General features: G+C 41.6%; 1 protein-coding gene across 2 annotated transcripts; it reads left to right on the top strand.

Annotated features, from left to right (window-relative positions):
• Positions 1-1876: 1876 nt before the first annotated feature.
• Positions 1877-13407, top strand: LOC132467347 (cytochrome P450 4B1). Of its 2 annotated transcripts, XM_060064575.1 has the most exons (12): positions 1879-2149; positions 6538-6682; positions 6809-6853; positions 7131-7258; positions 7519-7643; positions 8217-8371; positions 8578-8684; positions 8976-9166; positions 9648-9781; positions 10507-10571; positions 12044-12126; positions 12627-13407. In XM_060064575.1, the coding sequence occupies exons 1-12, from the start codon at positions 1949-1951 to the stop codon at positions 12829-12831; spliced, it is 1584 nt and encodes a 527-aa protein (XP_059920558.1). In that variant the 5' UTR covers positions 1879-1948; the 3' UTR covers positions 12832-13407. The 2 variants fall into 2 exon arrangements, 1 of the variants encoding a protein (XP_059920558.1); XR_009528009.1 differs by lacking the exon at positions 12627-13407 and having other exon boundaries at positions 1877-2149; positions 9648-10373; positions 12044-12115.
• Positions 13408-13477: the final 70 nt, after the last annotated feature.

The raw sequence follows: 13477 nt of genomic DNA, 5'->3' as shown, positions 1-13477 counted from the left end.
GTGACGGTTTCTCCGTCAAGTGAACCGTCCGTCTTTGCTCTTTTTTTGCCAACCAGTTTACGTGCAGGATTCCAGAATCATAACGATAACATTCAACGTGTCTATTAGCAACATTTTACACCAGTTTTAGAATGTTCACTACAACAGATGTTGAACACCAACATGCTTATGTAAAATCAGCATAGTACGATATTCAGCTATCGACAGTTCTGCGTTGTGCGTCATATCCTACGTCAGCCTACTCAGACAATGTTCTAAATAAAATGAAATGATAATATGATAAATATCATAAAAAGGGTGGATGTCAATAATTAAATGAAAAATCATGTTGTATGATAAAATTATAAAAAAAAATTAAAAAAAGTATTGATTTGTTCATAAAACCTTCTCACTTGCAGTTACAGCCAGAGGCCGGCAGGGGGGGGTGCTGCAGCACCCTAAGCACCGCCACTTCCCCTGGCGCTTGGCCATTTCAATGCTTTGGCCATAAATGACCCAATATGCTCGCACTCCAAATCTAGGGGCTGCGGGCTCGTCCAAGGAGTGGCACTGGTCATTTAGGGGAAAGTGGGGCTCGGCCCCGGGGAAAATGAAAAAAAAAAAATTATATGATTGTTTTAATATATTTAAGCAATAGATCACGCCAGGCTGTGGTATGTGCTCATTATACCACTGTTAAGGGGCGTTGTCCGGCCCCCTTCACAGTGGTATAATGAGCACATGCCACTGACTGAAGTGATCTATTGCTTTTATACAACGGTTACTGTTATGGCGAAACGAAAGTCATAGACACACTACATTTAAAAGGAAACCAAGAAAGTCAAAGTAGCCGTTTTATCAAAGACTACCAAAAAGTAGTCCCTCCTGGCTGCCGCTATGCAACGACGGTCGCTATGCAACACACTTTAGCGTCCCTCCGAGAGAAGGCTCCGATAGAGCGGTTCGCCGGCAATTTATCCTATGGAGCAGTTCACTCGCCGATTTTAGGCTTCAGTGAACTGTGCTATTGCTTTTGTACAACTGTTAAAATGATGGCAAAATGACTCCACACACACACACTAGTAAAAATACGGTTGTATTCTTTGACACTTTCCACTTCAAGGCGCGGAGTGATACTTTCACAAAATCAGATCGCTGGATTCAGGCCCCCCGTTGTATAAATATTTATATATATTATTTTTTTTAAATAATCTCCCCAGAAAGTACTGTAAAATAATAACTTTGGCGCTTTTATTTCATTTTTATTCGACCCTGGCTTTCTTCTTCCGGCTGAGTTCGTCTGGAGGGGCAAGAGGGGCTCTAGCCCCACCAGCCCAATGTAATGTGTGGACTTGAAACATTGCGCATGCTCAGAGTGTTTCTCTGTTGAAGTGGACGGAGATTATTTTACTTCTGGTGGGGGACCGCCATGGACATCCTATGGTTGATTCCACTACAGCGTCATTTCGTTTTTCACAGTTCATTGGGTGTAGGGTGAGGCACGTCATGAGTCATGGTTGTCTTTTTCCAAAAAATGAATTTCTAACAAAATTTAAATGCTCCATCATTTGTTTGGATGGATGTCTGTATGCCTGAAAAGCCAGTAGAAACACTAATAAAAGTGAAGGGGTCTACCATTTTTGTTGAATGATTTCGGCAGTTTAGACGCTGTTTAGCGTATGACTGCCCTTCACAGGTCAGATGTTGAACTCAATTGTTACATAGGCTACAGCCCTGTGTTGTGCAGGATAGCCGGGAGCAGGTGGAGTCAACGTCTACAAAGATTGCCAGGACTGTGAAAATAAACGGGTGACGTCAAGAACACTGGTTCGTCATGTAAAAAAAATAATAAAAATATTAGCCTAGCCCCACCTGTTTTTTTTACATGTAAAACGCCCCTGGGAAAGGAGTAACGAGTGTCGCTGTCCCAGCCGCCGCTCCACAACACGCACATTTTCTTCGCCTCGCGATGGACTTTATCAATGTGTTCATTGATTCCATGCCGTTTTCCATAGATTTGAGTTATATGGAGCGCGTCGTCATATTACTTTGCGTTGGTTTATGCACTTTTAAAATCACATCACTTCTCATCAAAAGAAGCAATTTGGTGCGGCACCTTAAAGCTTTCCCTGGACCCCCAGCGCACTGGTTCTTCGGACATGCATTGGAGGTAGTCGTGTGTTTATTTTATTGTAAGCTGTGAAAAGTAGCTATATTATTGTAATTCATGTTACACTATAACAAACCAAATGTAGCATTTTAAACTTGTGGGGGACATGTAGGCCTAAATGTAGGGGATTATTTAGGTGAGTGCTGAGTGCAGCGCTCAACTATTGCTCTTCCCTATAGTCACTCCGGAGCACAGCTAGGGAGATACTCTATTCTCCATGAGATCCCTAGTCACTCTGGAGCTAAACGCCGTCAATTCAATCAGTCCACTGGCAACAAGACACGGCAAACTTCTCTGGTGATGCTGCTGCTTTATTTGCTTAGCTGCAAACAACTTTACATTTAGGTATGCATTAAATACTTGAACACCGAGTTCTTCCCGTTAATTGCTCTCCGATCACTGCACAAAGCGTGTTCCTCTCTCACTCGCTTCACCACTCACTCCGCACTCATACTACGCAATGGCTTCAAGGGATACGCAAAGAGACACGCCACTCTTACAAGTCACTACCACACACGCACACACACACACACACACACACACACACACACACACACACACACTATCAGAACAGCTAAACTATTCAATATTTTATCTCAAATGTATTCAAACTTGATCAGATTTGTTTATCTCTTTACTTTATTTGTTTCCAACCATTTAACCTTTTTAAAATGGTGTGGTGCACGTTTACATTGTTTACTCCATGTAGACTCTGTTCAAATCCTTTCACTTGACTTAAAGAGACCCTATTATACTACTTTTCTGGTCTTCATGTCTTATTATACAACGGGGGCCTGAATCCAGCGATCTGATTGGTTCTTAACTGTTGTATAATGAGCGTATACATAACTGCCATGACGCCCAATCATTTTGTGAAAGTATCACTCCGCGCCTTGAAGTGGAAAGTGTCAAATAATACAACCGTATTTTTACTAGTGTGTGTGTGTGTGAAGTCATTTTGCCATAATTTTAACAGTTGTATAAAAGCAATAGCACAGTTCACTTTAGGCGTCTTTGAGTGTTATTAATTATAATTATTCTTCATGTTTAACCTCTGTTTTCCTTTTATTCCTAGTCTGTTTTACATAGTTTTGAATGATGACTATATGCTCTGTAAGGTGACCTTGGGTGTCTTGAAAGGCGCCTCTAAATTAAATGTATTATTATTATTATTATTACTGAAGTCGAAAATCGGCGAGTGAACGGCTCTATCGGAGCCTTCTCTCGGAGGGACGCTAAAGTGTGTTGCATAGCGACCGTCGATGCATAGCGGCAGCCAGGAGGGACTACTTTTTGGTAGTCTTTAATAAAACAGCTACTTTGACTTTCTTGGTTTCTTTTTAAATATAGTGTGTCTATGACTTTCGTTTCGCCATAACAGTAACCGTTGTATAAAAGCAATAGATCACTTCAGTCAGTGGCATGTGCTCATTATACCACTGTGAAGGGGGTCGCCGGCCCTCCGCTGCGCGTCGGGGCCGGACAACGCCCCTTAAAGGCACCCAGTGCAACTTTATGTAAACATTCAATGAAAAATAAACATTCAATTTCTAGTCTTTTTTACACGTAGTAAGTTTCAATAACTCCATACCATTACATATCGACATTCAAGGAGCAAAGATGAGACGTCGTTGTGTGGTGAGAACTGATAGAAAATCGTAAACAACAACAATCGCCGGTGGGGAGAAGCCATTTTTCCATTGACTGGAAGCCTGCTTTATTTATTGTAGGTTACAAAAAATAAAGAAAATGGCGGCATTGTTGTTGTTATCGATTTTCTATCAGTTCTCACCACACAACGACGTCTCATCTTTGCTGCTTGAATGTCGGTATGTAATGGTATGGAGTTATTGAAACTTACTACGTGTAAAAAAGACTAGAAATTGAATGTTTATTTTTAAGCCTCGAAAGTTGCACTGGGTGCCTTTAACAGTGGTATAATGAGCACATACCACAGCCTGGCGTGATCAATTGCTTAATTATAGCACAACCTGACACGAATCACAGCACAAAAAACGATATAGATTTTCGGGAAACTCTTCCTCTCATCTGGGCGCTTTCAGCATGTCAACGCTCTGTTTCGTCCTTCTCCGCCCCCTCGCCTCCCTCCTGCCAACCCCACTCCGTTGTGATTGGTTACCTTCCGGAAGACCTGCGAAGGGCAGTCGAGCTCCACCCCCTCCTTTTGCGAGTGCATGTAGCCTACTACATGCACGACAAACCTGCAGGTTATTCAGTTGTTGGCCGGGAATCAGCAGATCTACCCACTTTTGCCTGGTACCCTGGGTCTTTCGGAAAACCAAATAAATTAAATAAGTTTCCCTCACAACCGAAAAAACATTTTTTGGGAGGGGAAGGCATTGTTCCACAAACGTGCAAAGCTACACTGTGAAGTGAAAAGTGCGGACTTGAAGCGCGCGCGAGGGCAGATTTGACCAGGCATATGGGGGTGTGGCAGGAGTGCCTCTACGTAGATCAGGGGGTCGGCAACCCTAGGCACGGGGCTGCATAATCATTGGAACACTTAATTATTATTATTTTTTTAAATCTTTTTCTTTTTCTTTTATTATTAAAAAAATTCAAGGCAAGGCAAGGCAACTTTATTTATATAGCACTTTTCATACACAAGGCAGACTCGAAGTGCTTCACATATAAACATTGTCATACAATAAAATAAGATAATAGATAAGTAAAAGAAAACATATGCAAAGAAATGAGTAAAATAGAAAGTGCAATGTATTTAAGATCAGATCAACAGTCTCTCTGGTATCCGCGTCGGGACTCCAACCCGACCTAAAGGAACTTGGTACTTTCTTCTGGGACTCCAACCCGGATTCTAGTAACCCTTATCCTTTCTCTCTGGTATCAGATCATTTATCTTTCTGGTACAAATAGAAAATTAAATTGAAAGTTAAAAAGGCTTTTTAGTAAGTAAAATTGAAAGTGCAATGTATTTAAGATCAACAGTCTCTCTGGAACCCAAGTTGGGACTCCAACCCGACCTAAAGGAACTTGGTCCTTTCTCTGGGACTCCAATCCAGATTCTAGGACTCTAACCCAGACAGAACTTGGAAACGTCTCCCACGGAGCTCGGTATGCAGCACAATGCAGCAGCATAATCATTACTACCGATTTTTTTTTTGCACTTAATTCTGTTTTGGGCATTTCCTCCCAGTGCAAATATGTTAAAATTAGTTACAGAAAGCAGTGTTCTGAAATGGGATCAATTAATAGTTTTTAAACATATATTGTGAGTAATAGCAAAGAAAATATTTAAAATATGGTTGCAAGTGGTGTTGTTGCTGTATGCATCGCCTTCACATGGTTTTGCATAGCTGTACATGTCTTAAAGATATTGATGTGGATGGTTTCAACATTCTCACATATTCTCGTTTTTTACATTTCTCACAGTGCAAATATTTTTTTAATACGTTTCTGAAAATGGTGTTTTAAGATGGGACACATAATTTGTAAGCCCATGTTGCAAATATAACAACCAATTTTTTTTTTCAAATGTTGATGCATGATTGTGGACTATATGCAAATAGTACAATTCCAGGTCTTCTGGAAATGTTTTCGGTCGCTGTGTCATAATTCAGCTTCATTTTTTATATATTGTTGCTTAAGGCACACTCATTAACGATAAAATGTCAAACTGGCACTTCATGTGGAAAAGGTTGCTGACCCCTGACGTAGATGATTTCCCGGAAATGTGAACAAGTGAATCGCAAACGTTGTTCCGAGTGTTTAGCGCTCTGCACTGCCACCACAGACTGTCAACAGGGAACACGTCGAAATGCATGTCCGTCATTATTTGACACTTTAGTGTGGTTAAACATGAATATCAATCATTATAACAACGTTTATTACAATATATTTTCAACCTCACTTGGCACTACAGCACTGTATTATTTTCCCCATGGAAATACTTAGTATACCCACCAAAGATCATAGTCAAATTAATATTTCAGCTATGTTCGAGATGCTGGTTAGGCAGTAACTCACACAAGTCCCTCCAATCCATCTCTGTCTCCCTCCCTCTCACTTCTACCTGTCACTTGCTACACACTGCTCCTCTTTCTCTCCCTAACGTGTTTGATTGAGGATGACATGAATTAATGATTTTTGTGGAATTGGAATATTAAAGTATATTTATTATTATTAGATGTATATTTGATGGAATTACCTATTCTCGCCATATTCACATACTATTAAGTAGGGCTAAATATAGGCTACGTGCCTGATTCATTACTGTCCTTGAAAGTTAAAGTCTGACTTGTGCCAAGTGTATCCCAGTGCTGACGAGATGTTCCCTTTTCCTCTTTATGCTTCCACATCTTTTCTCCTTGTGTTTTCACATTAAAGTCCCCCTCTGTTATTCTTTGCAGATGAAACGCGACGGTACAGAATTTGACAAGTCGGTGGCCTGGGGAGTGAGATTCCCCTTTGCATTCCCCGTTTGGTTTGGTCCGTTTCTATCCATCCTTAATCTCCACCACCCGGACTACGTTAAGACCCTCCTTGCCTCGACAGGTAAACTTGGATTCCCCTGTACAATTTTTGTAATTTGAGTCCCTTAAAAGAGCTTTTACAACAATATCAATACAATATTATTTTATCATATGCCTTATTCTTTGTTGTTTGTGCCTCCCTCTACAGAGCCAAAAGATGATATTGCATACAGATTCATTAAACCATGGATTGGTAAAACAGCAACTTATGCCTTTTTCTGAACTACATAAGTTAGAATAGCTTTGTTCAAATCTTTCTTTCTTTCCTCTTCAACTACTTCTACTGCTAATATAACCACTTACTACTTCCACTTCTACTACTGCTACCACCGCTTCAAGTACTGCCACTTCTAATACTACAACTACTACTGATTGTTCTCTGCCTAACTTATAAGTGGCTTTTGAAAAAAAGCCTTTGCTAAAAGAATAATTGGAAATTAAACTACTAATACTTGTACCTCATGTTATAGGAGACGGTTTGCTGGTGTCTTCAGGCCAGAAGTGGTTCAATCACAGACGGCTTCTCACACCAGGATTTCACTACAAAATACTGAAGCCATATGTGAAGACGATGGCAGACTGTAGCAGGCTGATGTTGGTACGTTATGACCCCTGACCTCATGTAGCATTCTTTACTTCTCTTACCTTTGTCATGCATTCATAACATATTTACAGCTCTGGAAACCGTCCTTTGATCTTGTAATGGAATTAACGTATCTTGATGGTGGCTCTATAAGGTCGAAAAGATGTACGGAAATCTGAATGAAATGAAATGTATGAATAAAGACAAGAAATAAACATTGTCATTGTCTATAAACACTTACCAGAAACTCCTGTTGTTTTCCTACACTGTCGCAGGACAAATGGGAAGGTTACAGTCAAACCAACGAGTTCTTTGAGGTGTTTGGTCCTGTAAGCCTCATGAGCCTGGACAACATCATGAGGTGTGCATTCAGCAACAACAGCAACTGCCAGAACGAAGGGTATGTACAAGAATTCAGTTGGTATGGAGGAGGGTTTCTGCGTGCAGACAGGAGGCGCTAAACCATTTTGTAACTACTTTGCCCTCTTGTAGTGTTAAACGTTTGAAGGCAAGCTTTAGTCAACTGAGTAATGAGAAACGTTATGAACTTGGCTTTCAGGGGTTCGTTGTACATTGATTAACCCGTCCACGTAACTTTTTTGTTGTTTCCAACGTAAGTTGTTTTACGTTGGAAATTCAAAAAGTAATTCTATGTAACTTTTACACAAACATATTCACATAAAACCATGTGAATATATATCAGAAAATTACTCAAATTCTCAGTTTTAAAGACATGGATTCGTAAATATGATGGGAGTGAACCCCATGATATGTCAAACATTTGCCAGTGCAGTTTAACGACACAACCATTCCTTGCTGTCTTGGTGGTTGTCTATCTGTTTGTCTACGCTTCCTTCCCCCTGGTTTTGCGCGCCTATATGCTGTAACCACACGCCACACACATCGTGTCCCTGTTGGTGTGGCCTGGTAGGCAGGACTGCATGTTAAATAAATGTGGTCTCGCCCGTTTCAGAGAAACCAACACGTACATCAAGGCGGTGTACGAGCTAAGTGACCTGGTCAACATGCGCATCAGGGTGTTCCCGTACCACAGCGACCTCATCTTCTACCTCAGCCCTCATGGCTTCCGCTTCCGCAGGGCTTGCCGCGTGACCCACCGCCACACAGGTACGGAGTCGGCCTCCTCACTCGTTCTGGACCAATCGATTCAATTCCATACATTAAGTCCATCTATTCAAGGTTATTCACCTAGCGGACATCTTGGCATAGCTTCTTCTTCCGCATTCAGTTTCCCCTCTTGTGTAGCATTAAGAACCAAGATGGCTGCCAGATGAATAAATGCTGAAATTGCCCCTGGTGCCGTTGTTGTGTAGAGGAAGTGATAAGGAAGAGGAAGGAGGAACTGATGGAGGAGGCCAAGTCAGAGCAAACCCAAGCCAAGAGGAATCTGGACTTCTTGGACATCCTCCTCTGTGCCAGGGTTTGTCCTGCCAACAGTCCCTTTGTTCAGCTAATAATAAATGAATGTCCATTACATACACTTTCTGACCTCTCCCACCTTCCCCTAAAGGATAATACCCTGCTCATTTCTTAATATGGCAGTGTTATCGATAGGGTTTAGATCTGCAAGTGTGCTTCCAGCTGAGGCAGTGTCCCCTAAGCATGGCACTATAACATGGCAATCATTGAGATTGGCTGTTCCTGTAGTTTCAGCACCAAGCCCATCACATGTGTCAGGGGTCTGATCTGTTTTTTGGCGGGGGGCCCCCAGGATGAGGACGATAACGCCCTGTCAGACGAGGTCATCCGGGCGGAGGTGGACACCTTCATGTTCGAGGGCCACGACACCACGGCCAGCAGCATCTCCTTCCTCATGTACAGCCTGGCCAGCCACCCCCAGCACCAGAAGATCTGCCGAGAGGAGATCCTGCAGGTCCTGGGGGACAAGGAGACACTGGACTGGTGAGATAGGGAGCGTCCACAGGGGGATCACCCCTGGGCCCGAGTCACGTGATTGGCCAACCCGAGCTAGCATCGTGATGATCAAATGTTTGGACCAATTAGATGTGGTTTAAGGAGTTTTAGTTCATGACGAACAAGGAGGGATTTAAAAAGAACGGCGGCGCCCAAGGACAGTGTAGTGAACTACGGAGCATTAAAACTGATTTATTATTTATTCAGTTTATTATTTAGACAGAAAAACAGTGTTTGAAGATTAATAGAAATCTGTATGGAAATCTGAATATCTCAAATTAGAGGACTAGTGGTCTGATTATAAGATGCAATATTTTAATTTGTCTCTACAATCTTGTAGACAAATTAAAATAGTATCCATGTTATTCTGTGCCACCACTACTAAATGAGTCGGAACACACCACTGGAAGTGGCATTCAAGCACTGGACTTGTTTTGTATCTAATATACCCTTGTTTTTGCCGCTTTAGGGACGATCTTAGTAAGATTCCTTACACCACCATGTGTATAAAAGAATCGTTACGGCTTTACCCCGCTGTTCCTGGAATATCTCGGAAACTTACCAAGACCATGACCTTCATCGATGGCAGAAGTATGCCTGAAGGTATTTGGTGGTCTTTGTTGAACTACATAATTGATTTATGGAGCACTTTTAACGTGTGTATTTGATTTATTTCAAAACTAACATCCTATGTGGCAGAAGCATGGCATGTAGTTAGTAGTAGTAGTTGAATGTAGATACATTTCTACGGTCTGCTGGCTGACAAGCTGAAATCTAAATGAACAGGGTGTTTCAACCTCTGTTCCTTCATCTTTGTTTCCGCTAATTAAGTTGGTAAAGGCGGGAATCCGTAAGCACGTTGTTGGTAAACAGAAACTCAGCCAGCGGTAGTTAACTGTCAAAAAGTGTCAAGGGTTTCAACCCATAACCATGTAGACTATTCGCAGTAAAAAAATACACTTCTGAATGCTTTATAAGGGACAGCTGGATCCAACATTAGTTGTTGTTTGGTTTCCCTTTGGTCTGAACTCTAGTACCTTGTGTGTGAAACATAGTCCAACCTCAAAATACAAGTAGTGTAGCCATGAGGCATATGTGTCCCTTAAACATGCCTGAGACGCAGCCTATTCGGACAGCTGCACTGGTTAACACAGGTTCGACTTGGTGGTACTGAGCTTTAAGCTTAAATAAAAAGGTATAACATCCCACACTAAGAATATATGTACTCACTGTCATACCTTCTAACCCCACCCTAACTACGGAAACTTTTGAAAAAAGCCTCCACCAAATTACACCGTCATTCACTGAAATATTTTCCTTGTTTCTAGGGAGTTATATTGGAGCAGGTTTATATTCTCATCACAGGAACAGTACGATCTGGGAGAACCCTAAGGTGAGTGCTCCTTGGTGGACAGAGAACGGGATTGCCTATGGCTGAGGTGTGTTGTCTAGAATCAGTACGACTTACAGATGCAATCGCTTAACTGACATCGATATTGAACTGGTTTCGGTGGTCCTTGTCAGTATGAGTATGAATGTTTCCCAGAAAAAAAAAGAGGATTTTATACTGTCATGTGACAGCAATCTGACCATTCACAGAGATATCCTACTCGCTATGGAGAAAGTGAGACAGTGGTACTAGCGTCTCAAGCATTGCTGCAGTTGGGTTTGTGTTAGGGCATTCAAATTTTCATTCAAATCCCCAGCTGCGACCAGGGCTGTTGATAAAGAACACTGCTCCTTGCCGCACCACGAAAGACTAGGCAGTCACTGTAGACAAGTCTACATAACCTTTATCACTAATAAGCTGAATTAATAGTCACAGCAATGCATCGTTTGTGAAGTTCAGAGACAGTCCAAATCTGAAGTCGGCATTGGCATAATGTCATGACATCTTTTGTTGTGTCATGACATTATGGCTCATGCAGTTCACACAAGGCAGCTATGAAGCCTAGGTCTTATAGTCTCTAAAAGCTTTAAAAGCTTTGCAGGCCTCAACCATAACTCTTACCTCCCAAATGGGGCAAGGGGCGAAACCTGGTGACAGGGGCAAACCCTGAGCAGGAACCCACAGATAGGCTATGTCCTCTAAACCAGGGCTTCTTAGACCTGGTTTAGGGGGGGGGGGGGGTGTCTAACAGTCTAACAACACAACTGTGATAAACTGTGTAAACATCAAGCCAAAAAAAACAAAGATGCACAGTATGAAATAAGCATATCATTTTTTTTTTAACTATGTTAGCTATACATCGGGCTGTTTGCCATATTGCTCCAAAAAATAACATTTGGAGCAGTCTATCCACCACAACAAGAGCGTGAAGTACACCCTCTGATCTCAGGCTAAGTTTACACTCCAATGTTGTCGGCACCAATAGTGTGCGCCAATAGCAAGCCTACCCCGGTTACTGTTTCTATGCAGCCACAATCTCCTTTCCAGTGCACTATTCAGAATTGTAATGGCCCCTACATTTTCCCCATTAATACAGTTAGCACCATTGGTGCTTACAGAACAAAGTGGTGTGAAGATTTTAGCATGATAGAGAAGTAGGGTTGGTATTGGTGTGATGGCCTTGCAGTTGAATTTTGTGGAGGTAATTTTATTTATTTATTAATATATTTTGGGTAGGCTTTATTTCTATATTCTCTGCCACCCGGTCACCAATTCACTCCGGCCCAGTACCGGTCCGTGGCTCGGTGGTTGAGAACCCCTACTCTAAACCACAACCGGCACATTGGACAGATAATAAATAAACATTAAGCCCATCCCTGCAAGCGTTTCGAAATATATAACATGAACAAACATTTCATTTTTTAATGAATTTTTAGTGAATTGACCTGTGTGTATTTGGTTGACACCTCTCTCAGGTCTTTGACCCCCTGCGCTTCCTGCCAGAGAACGTTTCCAAGAGGCACCCCCACGCCTTCCTTCCCTTCTCCGCTGGACCCAGGTTTGTCCCCACGAAGCACTGTGTGATTTGGGCCTTGGTCTGTCCTCACCCTGTTTACCCTCATCCATGGCCTAGTTCTCAGATAGCTACTGATTTACCAGCACCCTGTTTCAAGTAGCCGGTCAGATCATGTTTAAGCTTCAACCTGAACTCTGACCCTAGCAATGCTACTCTTGCATTTCATGATTTTTCGGTTTCAGAGCAACTCCTCTCATCTCGAGGGAGAGGTTCACACATTCTCAGAATGATTGAGCCTGACAGGCTTCTATTGCACCCTGACAATGTGATCCTTCAGGGAATTCTCAAGCCGTCATAGCTAGTTCAGTGCTTTTATTGGTTGAAGCCCGCGAGACCAGCCGAGACAATCTAGTGAAGAAAACCACTGTATGTTTTTACAATACAGTGTATGATCTTTTTTTTTTATAATGTACTATTATAAACGTCTACGTCTACTATGACTTCCTTAGTATTTCAATCACATGGTCTTCATTCTCCTACAGGAACTGCATTGGTCAGAACTTTGCCATGAACGAGATGAAGGTGGTGATAGCTCATACGCTGAGGCGCTACCAGCTGATGGCGGACCCCGCCAGACCCCCGAAGGTGGCCGCCCGACTGGTGCTCTGCGCTCTCAATGGCATTTACATTAAGATCAAACCACTGCAGCCAGGGGCCACTACACGTCTGTCCATGAAGATGCCTTGAAGATAAAATGAATGTATGATAGATACCTTACCTCTTATTTGCACCAGTTTGATGTACGTCAAATTAAATTATTAAATTAAATCAATCATTCAATCAAAATAGAGTTCACTAGAACGTCCTCTAACTGAATAGTTTGTGTGATGCCGTTACATTGCCTGCACTGAGAGGCATACAATTCAAATCAAAACACATGGCACAACTATTTAATGAATGGAATTATATTAATAATCGAATAAACCCTATATCAAGGATATGACTGAATGGGATTTAACAGTTTAAAACCATAATGCTTAATTGGAAGCGAGGGGATTGAAACCTAAATCATATTGGAATATCAAATTTTCATTCGATTGAATTGTTATAACATAGTATATAATTTGAAAGTCCTCAGAAAATATTTACTTTTGTCAATTTGGTTAAAACTTACTAAAAATATAAATCATTAGATAACTTTGAAAACGTTTGTATCTCTAGTTAACTGCCATATCGCCTCATTCACTTGTATTGTCAGGAATGCGTTTGAAACATTTCAAAGCATATGCACCACGATACCAAAAAATAAATATTGTAATATGATTTCAGTCAGTTCATATCCTCTTATTAATTACAAGGTTTTGCCATTTCTACACTGTCTCGTACCATATTT

Source organism: Gadus macrocephalus, chromosome 11, assembly GCF_031168955.1.
Source record: "Gadus macrocephalus chromosome 11, ASM3116895v1".
Lineage (NCBI taxonomy): Eukaryota > Metazoa > Chordata > Actinopteri > Gadiformes > Gadidae > Gadus > Gadus macrocephalus.
The sequence above is the reverse complement of the archived record's forward strand: the minus strand, read 5'-3'. Positions and strand labels throughout refer to the sequence as shown.

Bases quoted from the DNA above. Each gene is read 5' to 3' on its own strand.
- LOC132467347 (XM_060064575.1), top strand. From the start codon at position 1,949: ATGGACTTTATCAATGTGTTCATTGATTCCATGCCGTTTTCCATAGAT. The intron at 6,683-6,808 runs GTAAACTTGGAT...CTCCCTCTACAG, and splicing joins GACCCTCCTTGCCTCGACAG to AGCCAAAAGATGATATTGCA. The intron at 7,644-8,216 runs GTATGTACAAGA...CGCCCGTTTCAG, and splicing joins AGCAACTGCCAGAACGAAGG to AGAAACCAACACGTACATCA.